We start from the raw sequence: 26,792 nt of genomic DNA, 5'->3' as shown, positions 1-26,792 counted from the left end.
TTGATCAGCCACTCGTGGCCGAACGGTTAGGTGTTCAAACTACCAACCGGGAGGTCACGGGTTCGAGACTCCTCGGAGTTTCGTGAGATGCGCACTGCTGATGATTCCCAAATTAAATAGTTTAATTGTGTAGACATCTTGCATTGATATCAGACATCTCAGAGAGATTCCGTGGTAATCCGAAGCGTATACTTTTCGCAAAAATCCAAACAGTGTCAATTATTCTATAAATAAATTAAGCGTAGCAGGATTTGACAATCCAAATTTAAAAGTGGAAAACTTTTCGTCATTTTCTATGTAAATAGCCACGTGAACTCGTAAACGGGATCTAATCTAACAATTGAAAGCACTTTAATTAAAGTGCAAATAAGATAGATTGATCCAAGCCAAATACACACCAACATGCCTGAGAGTGAACCAATGACTATCAGAATACTGCTAGCTGAGTAGTAGCTAAGCGCTTGTTGTTTATCCAAACGTACTGAGCACTGTATAAGTTTATATGTATATTGAACACGTTGATGAGCATCCAAACTGTGCGTCTGCATCCTTTTGTTTTGTGAAAATCGATCATCTCGAAACCCGGACGAAGTGGGCTTATGTACAGACAGATATGCAGTCACTCAAGTTAGCCATCAGTGTGATTTGATCCAACAATGTTAGCATTCTGCACTGATGAAGTCGATCGACTGACAAGCATTTTTCGTTGTAATGGGTTATCACCGATAGATCGATAAACGGCATACACCTACGAAAAAACAGTAACACTATGACCACTGTTTTTATAGTAACATCTCTTGTTAGTGCGTTTATCATTTGGTCTTCACAAACGTTGCTCTCTGTACAAGTACTCTGACCCGAGTTAGACAAGTAACGTGTATAAGCATTGGCATTTTAGACAAGAAAGTGTGTTGACAACTTACCTGGTCCTCGCGTCTGATATGCTAAAGTGCTTTCCTGGCCTACATTTAGCTTAAAATGGTTGTTTGTCATATCATCTAGTTCCTTAAGTGAACTCCCAGCAGGTTTTTGGGTGAGGCGTTGTGGATCTGTATATGCTTGGCTTCAGGCTTAAATCATTTTCACCTTGTGCCCCTGTATAACCTTTAGGATTATTTTGGCGATGCGCATAAAACATCCATGAGGCATTCCATTCAGGGTTTCCCAAAGGTCAGGTTCAGATTCTTTAGATGGTCGCTTGAAGAATGAACGGCACATCATCCCTTCAAAGCTACCTGGGAGTTCGGGTTTTGACCCAATTGCTTCGACTGCCAGCTTGATTCACATAACCAGATTGTGTCGGCCGAATGCCAACATAAGTTGCGCTGTAGACGATGCTACTTCCGACGATAATGATGGCTGCGCGGATAAATGACAACTGCAGGTTGCTAGGCTGATAGATCATTGGATGGTGTGGTATATTCAATGTGCGTTCAACCTTGAGGGTAAATGCAGTCTTACGTCGGAATTATCCACGCTTATGTGTCTCTTTGGAAATTCAGACTGTCAATCGGTTCAGTTGTCTTGGGAACTGCATAAACGAAGAAAATAGGGTGATAATTAGGTGCGTTGTTAATGCTGCCAGGAGCGAACTTCACTGAAGCTACAATGCCGTTTGCATAAGATCCTGTTAAAGCAGTCTAACGTTATTGTTGTAAGGCTTAATCCCTCCGATCCGATGGCGTTGGGCGTTCTGAAGCTTTCAAGGCCGAGTTCTCCCTGGGTAACATCAGTTAGCCATATCGAATGAATACGGAAAGAAATGTAAACGGATATTTGGTACCGAATTCGAGAGGCAGGCTAAACTTACCAAGTTAAGTTGTTTCGGTCGTATTGTGTATGAACAACCGGTTTACAGAAGAAAGCGTTGTCTTCTGTTCCAAGAAATTTTTAGCGTAAGGATCGCGGAGGACAGGATATGAGAGGGCAGTTTGAAACGAAAGCGGTTACATTCAAATGTAATATTGTGGAATTTTCGCACTAGCCTGACTGGGACCCATGTGATCCTGCTTGCATGTGCTTTGAAACCCTGCAGAAAATGGCAAGTAAACGATCCCCGTGGCGCGTAGGTCCTCATTTCCAAGTCGGACTTCTTAGCTAAAGTTGTCCCGTCATTGTCCGCTATTTTTACGTCGGGTGATGTGAGCGAAGGCGCCGGATAATTTTCATTGATCTTTTCGAGTTCCAAGTGACGCTCATATCGGTTTACTTTAATGCTATCCACCTTTTTCATGCTACTTTGCTCCGGGGACAAAGGGCTTTTTCTCACACTACACCTAACTTTTCCTCCTACTCTTCACTGAGACTGTACATTTCCATGGCTTAACTGTAGTTAGGAGTATGTATTACTGCTGCATTTTTTCCACCGACAATGATGATGACTCGGTTATATCATGGAGATAATTAGTGTAGAGGCTTAGTGCTACGAAGACAAACAGTGTGACGTGCTTTTGACTTAGAAGAAAGATTCCCTAGACATAAGGTGAAGACTGAATGTATAATCCTAATAGCTATGCTGTAGCAAATTTCACCCGTTAATAACTGAAGAAGTTGAAGTAAAATTAATTGTGGATTTCAGAATGAGGTCGATGTATACAGACAGAATATGGTTGGTCCTAAAAACATGCACCATTGCCTGGTTCGTCCTGAATGTGTCTCATCACGCCAACATGGCAAGAGATCAAGTCAGGCGGTGGGCTACTCATTCCGCAAATGTGATTCTTTTAAGTGTGCAGAAGCAGGCTTTAAGCACGGTGCACAAACTGAGATCACCTCCGTAGTTTTCGAGATCATGGTGACTAGAGGTTAGAAAGGTAATCGACAGGGACATCTGAACCGGGTGAATGGATATATACCGAACAGACAGAAGGGCCAAAGACAAATGGCCGTAGATAAATGGTCATTAGGCGCGTAAGGCGGTTCGAAGCATCACAGTTACGAATACGTGCTATCCAGCGTGCCGTCAGACCTTTCGTACAGACGAGCTGCACTATAGTCAAGTACAAAATCACTGTATAGCTGTCTAATCATCAGCATTGGGAATTCATGACTTTCTAGGGTCACGAACACGCAATTTTTCGCTTACATGACGAAATCTCGCTTCAAAAATTCCAAAATCTCCTCGTGCGGTGTGTTGAGTTTCCCGATACGGAATTTTGAGTGACGCGTGCGTTCGACAATCCCGAATATCAAAAGGAAGAATTGGGTTCGTAATCTACGGTAACCTTTTTCATGCTACTTTGCTCCGGGGACAAAGGGCTTTTTCTCACACTACACCTAACTTTTCCTCCTACTCTTCACTGAGACTGTACATTTCCATGGCTTAACTGTAGTTAGGAGTATGTATTACTGCTGCATTTTTTCCACCGACAATGATGATGACTCGGTTATATCATGGAGATAATTAGTGTAGAGGCTTAGTGCTACGAAGACAAACAGTGTGACGTGCTTTTGACTTAGAAGAAAGATTCCCTAGACATAAGGTGAAGACTGAATGTATAATCCTAATAGCTATGCTGTAGCAAATTTCACCCGTTAATAACTGAAGAAGTTGAAGTAAAATTAATTGTGGATTTCAGAATGAGGTCGATGTATACAGACAGAATATGGTTGGTCCTAAAAACATGCACCATTGCCTGGTTCGTCCTGAATGTGTCTCATCACGCCAACATGGCAAGAGATCAAGTCAGGCGGTGGGCTACTCATTCCGCAAATGTGATTCTTTTAAGTGTGCAGAAGCAGGCTTTAAGCACGGTGCACAAACTGAGATCACCTCCGTAGTTTTCGAGATCATGGTGACTAGAGGTTAGAAAGGTAATCGACAGGGACATCTGAACCGGGTGAATGGATATATACCGAACAGACAGAAGGGCCAAAGACAAATGGCCGTAGATAAATGGTCATTAGGCGCGTAAGGCGGTTCGAAGCATCACAGTTACGAATACGTGCTATCCAGCGTGCCGTCAGACCTTTCGTACAGACGAGCTGCACTATAGTCAAGTACAAAATCACTGTATAGCTGTCTAATCATCAGCATTGGGAATTCATGACTTTCTAGGGTCACGAACACGCAATTTTTCGCTTACATGACGAAATCTCGCTTCAAAAATTCCAAAATCTCCTCGTGCGGTGTGTTGAGTTTCCCGATACGGAATTTTGAGTGACGCGTGCGTTCGACAATCCCGAATATCAAAAGGAAGAATTGGGTTCGTAATTCTACGGTAAAATTTACACAAGGGTAAGCTAATGTGTACAACAAACCTCAATTGTTTCCGTCCGTAGCGTCAACATGTTCATGGGTCTGTTGCTGACCGGCCCCATGCAGACGTTGGTGTGAGCTACCATGTCTAGCAGGAGTGTGTTGCAAAGAAATAAAAATAATTACGCTAGGTTGGGTATACAAAAATAAAGAGGTCAGATGGAACAGACTCACTAACAATTGTTCCCTTCAAAATAGTTCGTCGTTGGCCCAGGTCAGCGAATAAACAACAATCCAATTATGTTGGTCCAGAGGTCTTCTTCTGAACAGTTCCCAAATATAATAGATTCCGAAGATGTCTGAAATGTTTTGGTACCAAAGTTAGTACATGAGACTCGCGAATGACCGCTGCAAGCGCGAACGAAATCAGAAGAGAGAGTCGAAGCACGTGACCACGCTTGTTATATGTGAAATTGTACAAGTGCGCGTTTTTGTAGTTTTTCGTATTTAAACAAAAGACGATTATGCAATTGATGAAATACGTGGTGTTATAATGGACGTAAAATAAAGGTACAAAACGCCACAAGTGCCAACGTCCGCACACCAAACAACGATGAGCAGAATGATGGCTCAGTAGCGTGTTTTGCGGTCGTTCTTTCCGACGACGGTCTCGTGATTCTCATTCAACGTGCAATAACACGGAACTCATGGGAAAACAAGTCAAGGCAGGCGCAGCAAACCGGACATGAGCGCACATGGGTAAGTGGGTCAGCAGCGCACATTCACACACAGACACACGTCAATACACAAGTGTCGGAAAGGATGGCTTCTGTGGCAAGGTTAGCGGCGGGTGCGAATAAGCAAAACAACTAGAGATCAAAAGTACATAGGCGGAGTAAGCAAATGACTGGGGGAATTATCATAAAGTCAAGTTACATGAAACATTGTGAACGAACAAACACAAGTCAATGAGGAATCACGTGCGGTCGGTCCTTGACTCAACCTGGACAGATGGGCGCGTTGTGGGTGGACTGTGTGTGGTTACGTTTCCCCTAGCCAGTTGGGCAGTGGGCTGAAAATCCAACTTGAGTGTCCACCTTGGATTCCAGGCGAGGCGAAAGCCCCCTCAGAGGCGATGGATAGTGGTGAATAGACACACGTATAGGTGGCATTTATGAGTGCAAGAAACAAGCAAGTACTTAACTGTCCGTAATGTAAGAAATCGGTCAAAGTTCGCATTCTGTAGGACAGTGAAACGGAAACAAGCCGTGTGACTCAGTGTGGAAATCAGTCTACTTAGTTATGGCCTGGGAGAACGTGAAATTCGAACAAGTGGAATCCTGTAAGGAACCAGACAAACAGCAAAGCGAAATCCGACTACTTTTGCAATGCCATCGGCAGTTTTGTATGTAGAAGCAGTATGCCACCCTGCATAAAGCCATTTGGCACCTGTTGAAACGGCAGAGATTTTACACAGGATTCCTTCACGAGACGCAGTCTCTTTACATGCAACAATTTCCTTGGGGTAAATGATTTTGATAAATATTCAATAGTTAACCAACGTCCCAGAATGCCATCAAATGTGCGCTGGAAGAGGCATGTACTTTCCTAGATGAAATGGCTCTCGAATACAACCAAGCTGGTTACGTATTCTGGTCGCAGGTAAACAGAATGCGCCAACGGTTCACTTGAGCGCATACCAGAAAGACAGTGATGAACCAGTGACACAGATAGAAAGCGTGATATTTCTGGCGAATACTTGATCAAGTGGTGAAAATATTCATTTGAACCAGAAGCAGCTAGACGATTCCACCATGACCACCTCACTAGCCTTCATAGGTTTTAGCAAAATTACACGGATAATACAAACACAGTGGACAAACCGAAATGCGGCATTATTCTAACCAAATGGATCGGCTGTGGGTAACGTTGCTTTTTCTTTGAAAGATGGATAAAGTTTATAGTCTTCGGTCGCTATAATGCGCCCATTCAAGGACATGCTTAATTTTCCCGACTCGTCCCCCTTAAGCAAGCCGGACCAAATCCTTGCTTCGACTAGGTACAGTGGATTGACTGCAGTAGATGTGTTTTTGTGATAGAAATGCTGTCCTGTGATCCAGCCACCATGAGAATGTTAAAAGTATGCCGTTATCTGAAGCTTAGAAAGTAACATCACTAACAGCAGCTTCAGAAGAAAGGAGGAAATAAATATCTACTTGTTTAGACATTGTCCCACCCAGAGTATGACGTTCCAGTGAGCATCAGGATCCGGAGACCGAGCTGACACTCGATTAGTGGAAAATGCAAAAACTGGTGTGTTAATATTAACCGAGATACTTTTTTAGGCAAAATCATACAAACTTTGGATGTGTGTGTGAGCGACTTTCTGGCCCGTGGTTTCAGAATACTTGCTAGACAGACATCTGGCTAGCCAATTTGGTGGTGAATCAACGCGATCCGCTATTAATCTAATGAGGACACCTTCACTGTGAATTTTCGGCAACCCATAAATCGCTGTTTGACTGCACTTTTTGGGCACAGTCGATACCACTTGCCTTGAACTAAATGGTTTCTCACCTATCTTAGATGCTTGTCAACTTCAAATTTACTGTTAATCATTATTGCGTAATGGCCCCGTTATTAATTTTTTGGTAGGGTACATCAGCTACGTGTTGTATAACTTTCTGCAGATAGTCAATTTTATTCATGACGAACGTGGCCTTACATTTATCTGCCTTTGTAATTACTAATCCAATTACTAATCCAAGCAGAGTAAGATCCAATCAGCCACGCTCCCCTCGCAACCCCAAATCAATTGTCCCGGCACCTCTCGACGAACATAGGCGAATAAAATCTATAAACCACCCCCAAGAGGAACATTCTATTAAGGTGTCCTAGACCTGAGAGGCAAGGCAGTCAGATCCGGTTTCAGCGTGAAAACAATCTCCCCTAACCAAACTATCGTAAATGTTAGTCATCCACACTAACGAACAAACAGAAACATAGGATCGAAATACAGCACTGATCACGTCCGCTAGTCATTGTCTTATGGATTGTTTCCCTGACTGCCTTAAAACCCTATCAAGCTTCTTGCTAACTTCGTCGACGAAGATTATGTGTCAAAATCGAAACGTTGCCCAGCAATGGATCCACCGGTTGTTTACCAAACCTCTCCGAAGCGAAGAAATAATGGACACCTGACCGGGTTTACGTCACTATTATTCACGAGCTTTGAGGGCTTGCATCATTTCGACGGTTATTTCCAGTGCAGTACATTTTCCCATGGAGACATTTTATCATTTCATTTTCTGTTGAGACTGCGTAGCTATTCGGCTCGACTATTTGAAATATGTTTCACAGAAAGCGAACCGGTCGTAAACGACATTGTAATATGATATTGTGTGATCGGGAGACCGTGGAAAAAGCAGACGTTTCCGCACTTCATACAGTCGTCTTGCGCTCGGATGTGTACATCATGACCTTCAATTCCACGTGACAAACACACAAATAGCGATATGTGCACAACAAACTAGCCACCAGGTAAGCATTCCTGATTGGAAGAATGTGTGCACGTTTATCGAGTTGAACAAACAAGGCATAATGCCAACGCACCAGGCGACTTTGAGAAGCATAGTAGGTCGTACAGTCTCTCAGTACTGATTGTCCATCCATCTGCAAGGGAATGTTTAAAAACGCCCGAAGTAAGCATTATTTGTTATTGATTTCTAAGCTTTTTCTCAAACTACTCTGCTTGTAAAGACAGTGGTTCACTAAGAGAAACAGCCTTAAAAATATGAACTGCCCTGTGGTTTAAAGTGGATTTTATAGCCTGATAACCAAACTTCCATAGATGCCGTCTCTGGATTTGTTTATATATGATCCTTAGTCTTGTTTTAGTGCTCTCGTTGGTATTGCGTATTGTGCCTTCAATCATAATGAACACTCAGTTTAATTTAGGTTACACTCAGTTAATTAACTGATAGGCAAAGGTGAGTGAAATATTCTATCTGAATCCGTTGAATCAATAAACAACTCACGAGGTTTTCATCTTTCTTTAAGACCCACTGATTAACTTGTGCGGTGATGCGCTAACGCAAGTAAACGTCAACCGCTAGTTCAAAGGAGCATAAACATGAAATACACACAAACAACACCCTTAGGTATCAGTCAACGATGTGAATGAACAGCGCATGTGGCAAAACGTCGTTCTCACCAGGATGTTCCGATGGGTTGACTCCAAAAATATCGACGTAGTGTAGCAAAACGGATAATAGCACTGTTGAGGTGACACGGAATTCCGTAACCAGCTTTTCACTCTGAGGCTCACAGGAAAGGTGTTGTCTCCGAATTTTGGTGTGGGTGGATTGTTACTTCATTGAATATAGAGTCTTCTTCCGGAATGCTTCTCTAATGTTAAGTGTGACCAGCACTTTCCTAATAAATTTTGGTGTCCCTGATTTTTCGAAGTAATGGCTGTCCAGGCCCACTCCTTGTTGTTTATTGATATTGGAATCAATAGCCGACTTAATTAAACCCGCTGAAAATTCGCTTTTTCGAAATCTCCTGTCTACTTCAATTTGTAATCTGTCTGCTGGGTCGCCATCTTATGCGCATAGCGCTCTTAGTCGAAGAAAGACCGTTGAAAGTTTACCTGCGTATGCCACCTCCTAATGAGCTGATGATTAGTTTAAGAATGCACAGTTGACAGTCAGTTTCTAGTAAACATTGGGTTTTAGTTTGCCTTGCGGTCTAGGAAAAACAGTACACCAGAATTCGACTCTAGCTTCATTCTGGAGGATCCAGAGAGTAAAAAGATTTATGGTATTCTTTTACCTTATCACGAACGTTCTTTCAGATGATGCCAAAATATCCATGATGTAAGCTTTGATGCAGGCCAGGTTTTCTATTCATACCTCATATGTGCATTCTACACCTATGGTTCGAAATCGGAGCTACTAGAGATCCCATTCCCAGACCTTACCGGTGAGTACATAATTGAGTCATAAACAAAAAGACCAAGGTTTAAACATTTTTATGCCTTCCGCTGTATAATCAAAGGATAGCTGCGTCAGATGTTGTAGGGTTGCTTGCCATTATCAACCACCATGCCACCTCCAGAACGTTCGTCTTAAGAACATTACTGTACATCGGATTGACATTAAGTTTAACAAGGACTTCGTCTAGTTCTTACGAATACAGTTACCTTTCCGAGCGAAATCGTACGAATTTTCGGATGTGTGGATGACTTTTCGGTATGAATTTTTGGGATATCTACCAGGAATCCACCCAGCGCATGTGCAGCTGAAAGTATGCCATTCATTATCTCTCTGATGGAGACAACTGCTTTGTGAATTTCGGGCAACCCATGAAGCCGTGAGTGGACTACATTTTTAGGACACAGTCGATTCCACTAGACTTATCTTGGATGATTTACCATCCATCCGAAATACTTGTTAATTCGACCTTACTTGCATTCACTACTTATATCACTGACATGTCAGTAAAACCCATCAATTGCGTTGCTTAACCTTCTGAAATAAGTCACTCTTAGTTATAACGACAAGGGTCTTGCCGGTATTTACTACAGCCTTCTGAAACGGTCACTTCTTAATCGGTTCCATATTGACACCTGTTGTGCACTCCACATCATCAATCAACGAGTATCGATGTGGCATGAAGTGTCACGGCACAGCAGCATGTTAGTCAGGTGATATTGCAAAGCATGACCCCGCTGATTCTCAGTTGAGCTTGATACAGTCATGCAATTAAGTAGTCCAAATTACAACTTCGTTTTGAATGGCAAGTGCTATTTGATACCTGATGTACCCATGCAATCGCACCATGTGTCAATCCATTTATAAACCTGTTTTTCTGTCGAATATTGTAAGGCCAGTGTCAGTTCAACATTGCAGTACAATCAGTAATATTTTGGGAAAAATTACCGGTTTGTAATTCGTCACTCTACTCCGGATTGCCCATAGTACGGTATCGCTTGTATTATAGATGCCTGGCTTTATAGCACGGGAACTGAGTTCCTCTGTCAATCAGGGAGATACGACAGGTACGACACAAAGCACTTTTTCGACGGCCAGTTTACAGCTTTTTATTCGCCTCTTCTCCTCTTACCACTTATCCTGAGATCATGAAGCTGAGTCAAACTTACACCTTGTGTCATGCGGTGGTTGCAGTCTGCGGAATACGGGTTGTACGTTTGACATTGGCGAACAAATGATCTGTCATCGCTTAAACAACACTTAAGCCTCATAACGGTATGCCGCATTTCAAATTGCCATTTAATGTCTTCTGTGTCTTTATCTGTGAAGCATTATTCGAACGTACAGAACAGGTTCCCGATTTCAAAGTAACTGGTTCGTCAAACTGAAATTCCACGACGCAATTCGTTTAGTCATCAGCCTCAGTGGGCTTAGCGATATTCAACAGTCACCAGTCAACTTACGCCACCACCCGCGAATACTTTGCACCTCACTATTTACATTTTATAGTTTATATGCACAGTAAGATCATCGTTACTTTCCAAACGGCATTTGGTCACTAATTGGGTCCCATTTGGCTGTTCTACGAATGGGCTTTACGCCAAGGATGTCGAGGCATCGAAAGGCATAGACGCTTTGCGCATCACCGACCATTTCAGCATCGTTCTGCGCTGCTGAAGTATTCCATTTTATATCACCCTGCGGGAAGTCGTCTAAATAATACGCTGTGGTAGCACAGGTTTCGTGATCTTGAATGCTGCCCTGTTGTAGACTCAGTGTCCGATATGTCACGGCAGAGCTAAACGTGGTGCTTCGAGTTTTAATTTCTTGCGGCTAGGTCATATTATCCTGTCTTCACCAAATTTTCGATAATACTCTTCTGTTCGGTCAGTATATCCAAGTCCACAGGGACATGGAAAATAGAATGGGAGTACTGAGTTGTTAGGCATGTCTGATTTATCTTTGAAACTCTATAGACGAATCCAGGGGCTCGTCAGCCAGGTTGGCTTATGGGCTGGCATTTTACCTGACTGATCTTTGTTGAAAAATGGCCAAATAGGCAACGATTTAATCAAAACTAGTGACTCCTTTTTATGCCTCAGAGATTTTGCGAGTGCGAGTGATTCGGAAAAATAGAAAGGGCAACAAGACGGTTTCCAATTCAAACGCTTAAAATTCACTTAAAAGGAAGTCAGTGTGGGCATCCAAAGGTTGCAGATACACATGTAGTTGACTGTGACATCAATGTGGAAGCTTTTTGCAAACAATCAGATTATTATGTATTTACGACTTGCATTTTAGTACATTCGGCATGGAAACAATTTATTCATTGACTAAGTTTGGTTTGATAAAATTTCCATCAGTTTTATCAAATTCTCATACGGTCTTCAAAGACTTCGAAGATTTTGAGCTTGGAGTGTGCACCGATAGTCACATTACCGAGCGCCAATACTATACAACTTTACACTCAGTGACATTTGAGAAGGAATTCGAAAAACGGATTTAACTGGATTTTCTTGTAGTAGTTTCTCATTCCTCTCTTATCCATAGATTATTATCGTCTCTCAAAGAAATTACTTTTTACATATGGGAGAAAATGTACCGACCACAATCCCCTAAGGGAGACTCGATAGAGTGAGGAGATCGGTCCAGTTAATTTTTTTTGAATGGGTCCCTAAGAATCTTGAACAATTTAACTGATTAATGTATCGAATCGTATCGTTCAGCTGTAACACTCTTCCGGGGTCTAGCTGCCGTGATACTCGAAGGAAGCACGAGGCCTGGGATACTGCCAGGTTGCCCAAGTCTAGACAGGGGAATTCGAGAGGCAGCGGTCGGGTTCGAACGACGGACCTTCCCGTCGGTAAATTCGCGCTCTAACCAATTGCGCCATCTCCAGAGAAAACATTGGATCCTCATTCGGTATTCTTGACCTATATCAGCGTTCCGACATGCATTTCTTCTGTCTCGGCTTTCTAAAACTTAATTTGAGCATGCTGTTTTGTTCTGTGAATTAGCAAAAATATGACCTGTGGGTAAACTTATTGGTACGAGCGGACCCAGTAACCTGCGTTTCCTGTCCCAGTTCAGACTCAACCTGTTAAGGTGCCGCTGTACTGCCCAACTTATTTAAGGTTTCCGGACAAAAAAACTGATAACATTTCAAGTGAAAGACAAAGCAATTTCTATGATTAAACGTTATCAGACTTATCCAGTGTACATCAGGGTCTCTATGATAAAAATGCATATTTCTGGATGGATAGCCGAAACCCATAATGAACAGGTCAGCAGTGTTGAGGGCTATTTGCACTGCGGCTTCTGATCATCAAAAGAGTACATTCTAAGTTTGCTTAAAAACATCACGTCTCTTAATTATGACCGGTGTGTTCTGAAAAATAAGTGTACGTATAGGCATTCCATAGACATGGAGCGAAGTCTTTTTTCCATAAGGCACACCATCATCCTCCTTACCGGGCAACAGGTTTTACTGAGTAGGTTTCCAGGTAGCCCGTTCAGCTGGAGTATGGAAGACATTGAACGTTTTGCCCATCAAACCATTTTCCCTGCAACGAACTCCCTCTAGCTCCATCGTATGGCTAGTCACCTTATGACAAAACACTCCTCCTACGTGACCGGATTCCCTAGTTTTTTTTTGGATTGCAATTAAGATGAACTACAGCGGGCACCAGGTAGGTACTAAGAGGACGACAAACATTTCAATGAGGCAGTATCTCACCAAAAGCGAACACGTCGTGGATTCAGAATAAGTTAAAAATTGTTGTCCATTCTGGTCCGATCAATAACCCGTTGACGTGTCGCACTGGGTTCTGGTGGCGTGACCCTATGTTCTGCCTACAAGGTCTCCTCGTGAATGTGTGAAATCGATTTTGTGCCACATAGCATCTTATCTGCGCAACAAAGCACGCTCATTTTACTGCCACGAACAATAGCACCTTCAAATTGTCTAACGCCTAAATTTCGTTACTCTATATGGTGATTTGCTTCGGCGGTTAATATAATAATATCTGATGTCATAGGACTTAGCATAACTCCTCCGAAAAACATGTTCTGTTTACCCGCTGTGACCTACATAAACTCCCCTTTCAACAAAACGAGTCCTCTGTTGACCACTTTTGGTTTTAGGGGAACCTACACTCGACGTCTAGGTAACTGTGTATCTTACAGCTTCTCTAAAAACAGAAACAGTAGCAATTAAAGTACGCGCTGATAATCTTCCTGTATGTATAAACATTAGATATGTTTCTACTGAGCAAATTATTTTTGCCGTAAAAGCACATGTTCAGAATTGGATTTTCATATGGCAGATTCAGCTCTTACAACCGTCACTTAATCATATCTGTTGTTCCCCATCTGTACACATACAAAGTGAGCCGGGATAAAAAAAACACTCACAACCATTTATGGCAGAATGACAACTCGTCATTTACGATAGACATTTTAAACGTTTTCTACTCTGCTTTGAATTGCCAGACGACTGTGTTCCCTCGTAGTCCACGATATGGTTGGGCGTAAATCTTACAACTATTGAAACTCTCAGCAGTGTCTTTGTGAAATCGCTTGAGCGAAGACGGCGTCTGCGGACAATACATCAGTGTCCACGCTCATTTTCACATTCAAGGAGCGTCGTTGCTCATAAGAGATCAGTGTTCCGCGCACGCGAAACTAATAAGCAACCTTTTACTCGCAGTGCATCTTAGGATGAAGAGACCGAAAACTTTTTCGACTTTGACCCATGAATACGGAGTGCTGCGAGGTTTTTGCCGTTGGCAACTTGTTTCACCAGATGAGTAAATGGGACCTTAGGCAGGAGTTGCCTCATAGAACATCGAATACCGATATAAGAAGATTTCAGCCAGTGGTGAATAATTATCGCACCTAGATTTTGTGGTCGAGTAATCAGTTGAATGCTAAGTTGTGCAAATCCCCAAGTACCGAGAGAAGTTTGTGTGAGCTCATTTATTGATGGAATCAGAATTATGTATCAAAACTAATTCCTCCATACACAGTTATGTGTTATTCTACTGCCGTGGTCATGTACTCAATTTGAACAACCATACTCATGATCATTGGATCATTGGATTAGCATCTAAGTAGAAAGTGTAAGTCAAACAATTCCTCAGAGGTAATTTGATTCATATTGCAAATACATGGATAAAGATCTGTACCAGGTGTAGAAAATCACGTGTTTGTCTCAAGTCAAATTAAGTTAGTAAATCTTTAGGAATGTAACACCACTTAAGCCTCAATTTGGCCGGCAGGACGAAAATGTCATACTGTAGCAATGTAAAAATAAAACCACTCGGTTTAGATTAGGACAGTCCATAGGAGTTCGAATCACGAAACATCGCAAACATCTCGAAATTTTTCGCAGCCCATCTGTTTTCCCATTCGTCTTAATCGATAGTACAAGAGAGGGATGGTCGTGAACTTATGTGAAACTCAGATAAGCGATAAATGTCCCCAGTTTTGACGTCAAGAATCCTGCAGAAATCGTTCGATGTAGTACTTCCCTGTTTTGGCCAACAATATCCGAACGACATTCATCCTGTCCGCTAACTAACCATACGTTTGTTCGCACCACAACTGGTAGAGCACAAGTATGATAGACTGAAATGGAATCCGCTTTTGAACCCCTATTGGGCTTCATCCGATCCCTTAAAATGAGAAAATTGTTTTCCAGTTAATGTAGGATTCATCATACGAGATCTGTAAAAGGGTTCATATCACCGTCGACACTCTCCGTACGTCCCTGGTTTTCCCGAAACTTAAGTTTTCTGAATTATGAAATCCTAACTCAACTGAATGTGGATGTATGCCAACAAATTGACGAGATCATAAACCAGTGTGAACTAACACCCTTGATTATGTTGCTGTTGTTTACTTAGGCTTGTTTGTCTAAGTCTTGGTAAGACTTTCTTTTCGTCAGTCACAGAAGGACGAACAACACCAACAAAAGTTGTGCTATAGATGCTAGGCAACTCATATTATTCATAATGCATTGGACCGGAACAGCAGGGGAAAGTGGTATCCTGAGGATAATTTTGGTCATAATCTACCGAACAACAGTTCGTAGAGGGATGTAACAGGTAAGCTAAGGTAAAGAAAAAAGCGTTACAACAAGTGTCTACGGGAACAGTGAATACTGTTGGCGCTCAGGGAATATGATATTTCTTGTGAAAATTACGTCACCTGGGGCAGAACTCTCGGACTCAGTCTTTCGTTATCTGGCTGTGATTCGTGATGTGGAAGTAGTATAATTAAAGCGAAGATTTTTGCTCTAATGGCAACCGAAAGCTTCTATACTAACTTTCGTGTGACTGGCCTTGACACAAAAATGAATTGAGCTGCGTCCCTTTTCAGTGACATTCAGACCCAACAATCCAAATCACTATCGTTTACACTACTCTTCAGAATTCTTAAGTACCGTGGAGTTTCAGAGTACGAATATCTCAGTTTACTTCATGGAAAAAGGACACATTGTGAGGAGGGTCTGATTCACATGCGACCTGCATACAACGGACCTTGATAACCCCACAAACATGGTATGGGATCATACATAATTTAGATCAGCACCGATGAGTGGAACGAATCAATTTCTCCTAACGTATGATGGGTACAATAAGGGGAAAGACCCACAATGTACAGGAGCAAGCACTGAACCGATCGACGTAAAAAAAGAGGAGTTATCTCAAAAAGAGTGAAGTGTTTCAGGTCTCATCCCATCGTTCTATCAGTAACGAATCTCAGTCATTTCAACTCAGAACCTAGATATATCGTTCCAACCTATGAAAAGTCAGGGTTGTGGCATTTCAGCTCACTATATATCTTCAATTCCCCATATGTGAGAAAGATTGGAGCCCGTAAGCATCTCTTTCATTAGGCGTGACGTGTTTTTATGTATACATGAAGCTGGCTCAGTCTGGGAACGGAAGCATAGCAAAGCCAATCAGTAATTAAGATTCTTATGCAAAAAACTGAATATCGGGACAGCTACTGTTGGAGGTAACAGAACTGTGTTTCGCAAAATGAGATCTCTAGGGAGTTAGTTCGTACATCGAATGTCATCCCAAGTGAGAATCCGTGAAACAAACCGTCTCACAAGAGAACGGTTGGATTTCAGTGGCGAATCACCGATTTAACTGTCACCTAGACATACCAAATGAACACCACATGCTGTCCCATTGAAATTTCGACATGAAGTGATCAGAATACATTGATAACTTTTCCTGTGGAACGATAGCTAGGGAATTCCTATATTTCTGTTGCACCATTTTTCAATTCCTTTACTGTTGTGCTCTCAAGCTGTGCTCTTGTACAGTTTAGAATCCGTTCCTCATAGTAATCTTTGTTTCCTCATTAGTTAGAGTTATGATGCTGTAATGCGGTTTTCAAACCTGACAAGTGATCAGTGAATGTTTCGATAAACTGAGCTCTGGTATGCACAATTCCATATCTCTTGCCTTCCAGTATGCCTGGAATGGCTAACTTTTGGAGAAAACTCAAATTCGAATAACTTGACAAGAAGAGGGTTTACGTTTTTGGCTTTCTTTCCAAAGACAGATAGTTACTTAAACATCGGAAGGAAAGCAATAAGAACTAACTTTATATTACCGGGGAAATGTATACTCATACCAAAAATATAAGCACCAGATTCCTCAAAAGCCGTCAGCCATTGACGTCAGTACCCCCGACACCGCCAGTGCTCAGACTGCATTGTTGGTTACAAAGTAGCTTACATATTTGGCCCAGATTTTATTTTGATATTGAGTCTTCTGATGCACTTCTCAAGATAAGCTAGGTTTTAACGAGCTTTACGGAGATTGTTCCCATTTCAAACATGAAGATAAAAGTGTTTTTGTCTGAGTACTGGTTGATCGGCAACATGTGAGAAGGCTGGTTGGTCGACAAAATACATTGTGCACCGTTTTGTCCTGCAGTTAGCCCAACTATGTGATCAACAGCAATAAACAAGCCCGAAATCGCAATCCAGTACAGACCAGCTGTTATTTTTGAAGCCCAGTGTGATATACTGTCGATGAAGAGAAAACTGCCAAGCATTTTTCTTACAGTAGTAGAGCAGTAGACATTCAGAATAACATGAAGAAATTTTAAATATATCAGTTGTTAAGATCCATGTTCTACCGGCTTTGTCTAAGAATCCAGTGGAACATTTGAACTTTTTCAATTTCCGAGTCTTCCTTAGGAATTGAAGAAAATATTGCCAAGTGCAGATCACTTTAGGCGCCAAAATAATATGGTTGATCATTGCATGTAGGTAAAGCATTTGACTACTTTAGCTTAATCAGGTCGCAGTCAATCGAACTCTGATTTAGGAGATAGGAAGATCTAATGGTTCATATCCTGCTTGCTTTAACTATTATTATCAACAAAGATACTGTTGGCTCAGATAGTAGAACGAACTCGGAGCATGATTTCCTTGCGTTTTCAGCGCTAGTGAACAAGGCACGGTGAGCATCCAGTCCCCCATTCCGAATTCGCAACCCCTCGCACAAGCTGAAGAAAATCATTCGAAAACGGAATACGCCCATTCAACCTCTGGACGAACCCAATTCATCGAAATTATGCGAGTCAACGATGCGGGATTTAAATCCCCAATGTCAAGCTCTCTGGTTTTGAAGAAGCCCGTGATACCGAACGGCGAGCTCACAAGTTCTGGCGTTTACGGACAGACCAGGTCATTTTCTTCATCTCTGTATCCCCCTCAGTGTGGATTTTACAATAAAACGGTAGAAAACCAATCACATATCAAGTTTCCACAGAACCGGTTTTCCGCTGGAACCTGTGCGAAAGAGAGATCTCCTAACGGACAGAAAGATAGCTCCGCCAAAGTTTCACAGATCCCGAGGCTGGTAAACAGCACCAAAGCACCGAATGCCAGACAAAACGGTGAGTAAATAAAGCAAAAATTGAAACGTAGTTCTTGACCATTTTAGTTTTCTCACCTTATCTCTGTTTATCTGTCTATCAACCTGACCGACTCCAATCGAATGGACGACGTACTAGTTGACGTTATCAGAACATACTTTCAGCGAAGTCTCTTCGACAGTATCGATCAAATGGACGTAGATTAGAATAAACTAGATCCAACCAATCTTAGCATGAGGAAGGCAAAAAATATTCCGATGAATCGCCCTTTGATAACCTTTCCAAGCCAAAACCATGGACCAAACCAGATGCTGAAGCGGATGGGATAGCCACTGAAAAATACAAACTTTTGACTCGTTTTGACGACTGGCTGCGAATACATACTTCCAAAGGAGACACCGTGAACCCGAATTGATATTTTTTACCAGAATGAGTGTATGCGATGTTTTTTTATTTATTTCACGCGCTCCAGGTTTTTAGCACCTAAAGTTTTGCTTATTGCGGAACAACACAGTCGATATTTTGTGAATAATCCAGTGAATTCAGAAATGCCAAACACCTTGAAACTAATTCAGGTGTCCCTCAAACTAATTATGAATCTTATAGTAATATTTTTTACGGGGAGTGGATGAAATGACCCGCATTTTTCAGAAACAATAGTAACATCACTGCAGGGAACAATGCTCGCATCATCGAACCCTCATCGGAGCTCAGTCGGCAGGTTTGAATAAAAATCTAGGCCTGAAGTGACTAGTGTTCTTTCTAATTGGTCGACAACTAGGAAAAATCCTGCAAACACCCCGAATGCTAGGTACAACTATGATTTTACACTGAGCTAGTCGGTATTGTACTATGCAAAATATATGCAGACAAACTGTCAGTCACAGTGCGTAATGCGGTCTATCGAAAACATCTGTAATGTATTGGTAGTAGTAGCCCATGTATCGTGACCCCGGAAAGAATCAATGGAAATTTTCAACTTTCTCTCGGAAACCTTCATTCTATTGAGCAAAATAATTCGGTTTTTATTACCGTGCAAGCCATATAGCTGTTCCGATTGTTCATCTGCATTGATGACCAAAACAAATGAGGTTCTTTGACTGGATGCCTTGATTTGCGTTGACCTTCGGTTGTACTCTAAGGTATTGAGATGATTGGTCGGCAATCATTGAACCGGATTAAGATAGTCACTGGCTCATCGTGTGGTCTTGTGGATCGTTTCGCCTTCTACCCCCACACAGTGCGTCTATCGTCGCTCGGAGTATAACATGACCAAAGTGTCTGCTCAACAGAACTCCATTTAGTCCATTCTCATGAATATTATTCTGGTTCAATCAATTCCAACGAAACAGTAGTTCTTCACTTGTATACAATCCATATTTTCATGGATTTATGCGGTACTACTCGGGATTCCGTTATCTGGAAAGCTACTACTAATCCAAAACAGGCTAAATTTTCATGGTGCTCACCGACAACAAGAAGGTATGACATTTCCCATAGTCTCTGTTGATACGGTACTTTGAGTCACGCGTAGATTTGACGATCCAGAATATTAAACATCTGGGTCCACAAATCTGACACTACACGAAAGCGATCAGTCACACAACGCACCTCAGTCGTTCACGTTCGTGGCGTGGACGAACGTCGTGCCGTCATGGACAGGCACAGTGCGGCGTCAAACTCCGCACAACAGTCTACTTTGACTCGGTACGGTTCTGTGGGTTGCGGTCGTTTCTTTTGAGGGCAGTCTCGTGGTTCCGACTGGCGACGCCAGTCAGAGCAGGCTCGGCAAACGGCGCACGAGCATCCATGATTAGCCAGGCTCGCTGCGCACATTCACAAACACACACACATGCTACCATAACCGTCGGATGCGGCGGCCCTTGCGTTCGGATGAATGGCGGATACTGATGAGCGAAACAATGGAGATCAAAAGTACATCGGTGTAGTGTGCAAATGAAGGTGGATTCATCACGAAGTCAAGTTAAATTCAACACTCTTGTTGTCATACCATACCGACGCCTCCATCCTAGCATGATGGATGGAAGCGCAGTGCTATTAGTATCTATGCTCACCCGATCTCCCACGCACCAAACCTGGCATTTGAGTCACTACGATAACCACAGTGGAGCAAAACATGCGGCTGGGGCAGTCGTGTGATTCGTGCGGCAGGTGGAATGCATATCCCATGAGCAACCCAGCCGAGGTTTATTTCGCGGAATTTGAGTTTAAGGATCCTCACTCAGGATTAGCTATAAAAAGCAAAAAACGATAACTGGGCAGAAAAGCACATTTAAATTAAAATCGGGATACCGCTATAACATGTCTCAGTGAGAGATTCTCAGACCCGAGGGCCTAACTTACTCGAGCAGAACTTCGACGAATTCGTATGTCGATGAAGCTGAAGAGCTTTCTTATGATCATCAGGTTCTTTCCAGGCTGCGAATGAGTTTAGACACTTCTGGTTGCTCAGCAGATGCCAATCCATCGAGTCAGTGGTTTCGCATTGAGTTAGCACATGAACCGAAGTTCACCTATAACGCCCGGGAAGTCGGCGCGATGTACCAGTGTAGGATATAAAAGTTTGCGGAAAACCAAAGGACGCTGTTACATAGTATTGAATTCCGACGTAAAGTCCACGTGTTCAAAAGAAACGCTATCACGAACTCGATGAGTATACGGTTCTGGTGTTGATAGTCTTGTTCAGAGGGCAAATAAAAACACGTTACATTGCATAAATCGGACAAGGTTGGGCATTTCCAAGAAAGACTTGTTGTTAGAGATGGAAAGTACACTTTGACGCTTTAAACCAGTCCGGGAAGGATGGTATGACGGTTTGCACACTGAATTCTACTTCGGGGAAACGTTGCACATACCGAACCTCTCATCCTCGGTTGGTCTATGGGAAGAGGCCTGACTAACGGTCTCCTGGACATGCACAACCACGGTGGAAACGTGAAGCCTTTAGGTCTTATTTGTTAGACCGTCCCAGTACAATAACGTCAGGCACCACCACCGTCCAGTCAAACTTCGGAGCAGAAACTATTGGTTGAGAGCACTGCTTGTCATCCAGCTTCGGCTTAGGCATTATGGAAGTAACCCCACACCAGATACTGTACTTTATTGACGCAACTAAATTCATGTCAAATCGACCGTCGTTTGATCAGGTCACGCAATATTATATATACATTAGGGTGATAACGCATATGCGAGCTTCTCAACTCTCCCAAGTGTTACCTCCAAACCTCCCTCCAGTTTCGTCTAGTGATTGATTTTCTCTACGTCCAAGCTGTAAGTGCGTCACTTTTGCTTGCAATAAAGTAACTAGCACGGAATGCTTTACTTCTAAATAGGACATAATTCCCGTAATGTTGCTGAAACTATTTCGGCAGTCCGGACTCTGTTTTGACCTTCTTGGGGCTCATAAATTTTGCGTAGTCCCCGAGTTCCATTCAACATTTTATTCTGCTTGAGCACCAAGTTGTATGCAGCTGGCGAAATACACTCAAAAGAAAACTAACTTGGTGTTCACCGGAGACTCAACTGAATCCTGATTGACTCCTCCGCTTGTAGTATCCTTCAAATGAACGCGCTGCGCACTGAGACCGCCTCGTACTCAAGTTGGTACGATATTTAAGATGTCACGGTAAATACTGCTGACATCAAAACGATTCATCTTAAACACAAAACCGCACTCCATGGATTAAAAGACAGTGTTGTTACCAGAGATAACAGTTGAAAGTTGACGTACATCAAGGACCAGCGTTGTGATACCTGGATGTAAGCTTTGCAAAGAAAGTCCAGTTTGCCATCTGCTCTGTATTTGTTTTTCCAAATCCAAGGGGCATAGCCTGAGGAGCGTCTGTAAATATAGACCCATTTTCAGTTTCTGACTCATTAATATGCCTTTCTGCCGGGTGGATGTAGGATTTGACAAAATTCCACCACAACGATTCGATTATTATGATGGATTTCTCAACTTACCTTAAATCAGGTTTTTAGACATATTTGGGAACAAGGTTGTATCCTCATACCACTGGCCAATCAGTCATCTTAGCCTCATTCCAAAAAGGCACCGTAAGCTGTTGTTATAACCCCAGGAACCATGGCATTTTTACCAGCATGAGCAGTAGGCCTAACTTTGTGGGAAAGCGCTGATAGGTTGGAGAGATCGGATACAACGCTCTTTAAACAACAGTTTTAAGCTGTCACCTTCAATGCAACCATCTTGCAATTCTGAGTATTCCGATTTGAATGAGGTTCTTGTTGACGAAAGTGCCGCGTGGATGTGACTTCCGAATCCACTGGGGTCAAAAATCCTCGTGGAGTGAAGCTTTTTGAGATCTGATTACGATTTTTTATGATTAAGTTCCACTACCATGGTATGTCAGCTATGGAATCCTCTGCCAGGATCAGTCACTACTCAGATGGAACATTCCGGCGATTAAGCCTCGTAAATCTTGGTGAGGTTTCACAGTTTCAGTCCGAGTTCACTCTTGTAGGAAAAGTGTAAGTTAGTAAGTTGGAAAAACCGGCAGGCACTGCACAGCTATTTCGTCCTTATCAGAAATAGTTAGCAGTGCTCATCCCATTAAACAATAGGGAGCTCCGAACATGCGAACGCCTGCTAGTATTTCGAAAACGTGGCCGTCCAGTTAATTGTGGCTGGTCAGTATTGTGGATAAGCTTCAACACTGAAAAACAGATGAACACTGTCCGGCTGTTTCGTCCTCGTTGAATATCACACACAGTGGGCATCTCAGGAACTGACAAGGAAATGCATCTCTGGAGACACGCATCGTCGACGATTTTCAACTAGTAACTGTCGGTTGCATTCGACCTATCCCAGTTTCAGATTCAAGTTAAACTCCCAGTGCATATCCAACCGTTCACCATTTCAGGTTTCAAAGAAACTGATCCTCAGATCTTCCATTGCTTCTGACCATCTTCAGAAGTTGTTTTTTAGACAAAACTTTACCGAAGATTTGTCACAATCATCTGCCATTTATGCACGTACAATTGTCACTCTGTCCCAAAACAACCGATGAATAGAAACTGTCTCAACAGCACGGGATGATGTAAATCGCATAGAATATTGGTCATGGTTTAGAAAACCATAGTTAGCTTACTTAATATGTACTTAATGTGTACCGTTTCCACCGAAGTTTCGCGGCACAGGATAGTGGATGAATGAATGCGGTCCAGTGGATTGACCAACGTGGACTTACGAATGACGATAAACTTAAACAACTCCAGTCAGATTGCAAAGTTCACCTTATGAGTTCAAAAGTATTACATGTGTGTGCTTATCTAATCAGTTGCACTCACTAAGCCCTATTCGTTTAAACCGTCGAATTGAACGAAACATTCAGATAACACATGAGTTGTAGATGAAAAATTTCTTGGCTCTGATAACTGAATCTTTTCCTAAGGGCCTCTCGGCCTGTTACACGCGGAGGGCGAATTAAAAATTCACTCGAGAAATACACTCATTTGCAAATCAATTTGGTTTTCACGGGAGACTCAATTGAATCTCTCGTTTATGATGTTCTGCAGCTGAATGTGCTGCACACAGGCCGCCCCATGATTCAGTTGGCACGATATTCGAGATATCGCAGTATATTTTCATAAAGGAAACTACTCACAAGTTTGCTGAGTCTCCCGTGAAAACCAAATTGATTTGCAAATGAGTGTATTTCTCGAAAACAGTCCAATTTGGGTTCAAGTAGATCATAAGATTGACGGAAACTCGGCAACTGTGCCTACCTGATGAGCCCCAAGAAGGGCGAAACCGGTCGTGGGCTGTCGAAGAGTTTTCAGCAACCTTGTGAGTAGGTTCCTTTATAAAAAAATAATCTCGTTTTCAAAATCATCAGTGTCCCCAGGAAAGCTTTTTAGATGGACGCCTCAGTTGTGCTTTTCTTCAATCACATACGCAGCGCGAATACTGCTTTACAGTGCACGTGAACCAATAACTAGTGTTCTGATGTCGGCTTTTGTACGTAGTACGAAAATAGTGATCAGATTTCGTCAACAGCCTAGCCGTTTCATCCCGCCTGGAGCCATTCAAATATGAATCCCCATGGATGCATTTAATTCGGTAAAAATGAATTGCACATGAACGGAATGAAACAGTCAGTATGTCTTCTTGGCATAAAGCACTAGTCATAAGATTCTTGAAATTCAACAACCCGCTTCCGGTTCAACCCTTCTTTAGACTCATCGAAGTGGTCTGGTTCCCGAGTTTCCACCCATCTTATCTTCTGCTTGAACACCAGTTGGCACCTTAGGCACATTTGCAAGTTAACTTGGTGGTAACGGAAGACTTAACTGAATCCCAGACGAATCTCTCGTTTTGTGTTGTACTAAGAAGATATAATTTTGCATCCAGAATGTCGTTTGTACCGAAACATAACGCGGTATTTGTGCAGCACATTCAGTTGAAGAATACTGTAAACGATAGTTCTAAGAGAATTCCTTCAAATCGTCTGCACACGGGTAGTTTGTTCATTCATCAGGTTTCATGACAGAAAATGTGATTATATGGTTGACAACTTCAATTTGTTCACCTTACATGTTCGGCCAGACAGCCAAGCTTAGTCGATAGCCTGTTTGAGCAGACAAGGTCGAAATCAAATAAGCAATTCAGGTCTGCGGTTCCAAGAGCAGTAACAGTGTGGGACTGACACGCGATCACCTGTTTCACATTTCGCTTCACATGCAAGATCTTACACAGATGTATCCCTCCATTGGCACAAGACTCTCCAGAATACACACTCCACCTATCTTAGTTATAAATACTGGGATAGGTCCATTTTTTCTACCAAATAGAGAAACGCAACTCACCATTGTGCCTGGTCACGTCGCTTGTGGATTTCATCATCTAAGGTGAACTTGACCCATGAATCATTGTGGAATCCGCACCAGTATAGTTGAACCACTCAATCTTAGGCCCGACCGACTAACTTCACACCCGATTGGCTGACTGATGTGTTGACTATCTCGCGTCCTTATATGTGTGGGTTGATACGGACGTACTAATACTTTTGCCGCTTTCAGATTCCAATTTCACTTTACACCTCTTGCTTCTAAAAACTTGAACCGTCAAGCACACCAGCGGTTATCCAAGTGTGTGGTGAGAAAAATGAGTTGAAATTTTGCACTGCGTAGAGATATTTATATTTGTCTGTAATTTGTTCATCGTTCCTGTGTGTGTTTCGGATCCATTACAGTAACCAAATTATCCAAATTTTTGTCAAATATTGCTCGTTTTTCGCCTTCAGTCAACAGTGGAATTTACAGAAACACGCGACCGTCTCCACCCAGTAATCCACCTAGTGATAGCTCCACTGGACAAAGAAAAGTGAATTCAGGACCACGAATTCTGAGCGTCAACGGTGCTACCACATCATACCGAGACAGACAACATCACTCACAACAAATACAAACAAATACTCAACGCTTCAACTTCCAAAACACTGTTCCGAACCCAGTTGAGAGAAACCAATCACCAATAACGGTTACTAAGGAATTCCTCATCGTTAACGGCCAAATGAGTCAAGAGGAAAATGATCGATCTCTGGTTCAGGAAGAGCAAGATGACAAGACTATCAACAGTGACATGAGTGATTTTGATGAAGAAAAGTATCCTGAGGAACCTATGATAATGAACTCTTTTTTGGTTGACCCAATACACTTGAACGAAATTTCCACTAAGAGGACGTCACATAATGCTCTGGTCGGTGAAGAGGCTGATACTTATCAGGACCGGGCCAAACGCTGTGTTGGGAAGCGAAAAAACAAGCCGGTCTTAGCTGCCGTTCGAGCATACGCAGAAAAATGTAACAACCGACAAAGTGTGTCACCGTGTGCCACGTCAACAATGAATGGAACAGTGGGTGGATGGTTTGGAAATGTAAGTTTGGACAATGCGTGGTCCTTTTTAATGGCCTCCTGCAAACGCATTGACGTGGTTACAATTCATACCTACTTTCGTTTGAAACGTCAGCCTTCTCGGGTGGAACATTTTCCATGATAGATTCGTCAGTGAGGTTGAAAAATTTAGGAAGGCACATTATAATTATCCTCAAACGCGAATAGTGTAACTCCATGCCGTTAACTTTTATTTCCATAACTAAGATCGCATAATCTAGCCAGACGAGTATTTAAGCTTGCGGCTGATATTTAGGATAATCGGAACCCTTACGTTTTATCGTTGTACGGAAACCTGCCATGGAAACTGGCCTTTGGTCACCGGTACAGAACATGTAGTAAGCAAGAAATCGTACATTCATGTAAACTGTACGTGTGAAGTTTTCAGAACCGAACACGCGATTCTCACTGGACAATAAGGTCGTTTTTCCAATACCTGAAAAATGGGCATATTGCACAAGCGATGAGCAGGGTGATGCTGACCGTGCTCATTGCAGATTTTGACTGATCGCTGAAAGAATTTCACTCGTCAGTCTGCACTGAACTACATTTATCTGCAATTCTCTCTTAAACAAGTGCAATAAGTCAAACTCCCTGTCCACCCTCAAATCCTGCATAGTCAAAAGGCGTGTTCGTTCTAAAATTGACTCAACAGTTCAGAACAGATTAACTTTTATAACCAAAGAAGTTGATAACTAGAAGTATATACTACTGACACATAAAGGAGCTCGTTTCATCGCGGATTCTGGCATATTTCTATT

The 26,792-nt window shown here is 42.4% G+C and overlaps 1 protein-coding gene across 1 annotated transcript in view; it reads left to right on the top strand.

Moving 5' to 3' along the window:
• T265_08209 (hypothetical protein) overlaps positions 1–26,792 on the top strand; it is a gene marked incomplete at both ends in the record, with an annotated part of 149,930 nt that overhangs the window by 23,339 nt on the left and 99,799 nt on the right. The window contains 2 exons of the mRNA XM_009173944.1: positions 17,663–18,120; positions 25,383–26,014. Of these exons, the coding sequence (XP_009172208.1) occupies positions 17,663–18,120; positions 25,383–26,014 (1,090 nt within the window). The remainder of the gene's footprint in view (positions 1–17,662; positions 18,121–25,382; positions 26,015–26,792) is intronic.

The sequence above is a fragment of the Opisthorchis viverrini genome (assembly GCF_000715545.1).
Source record: "Opisthorchis viverrini unplaced genomic scaffold opera_v5_208, whole genome shotgun sequence".
Classification (NCBI taxonomy): Eukaryota; Metazoa; Platyhelminthes; class Trematoda; order Opisthorchiida; family Opisthorchiidae; genus Opisthorchis; species Opisthorchis viverrini.
The sequence above is the reverse complement of the archived record's forward strand: the minus strand, read 5'-3'. Positions and strand labels throughout refer to the sequence as shown.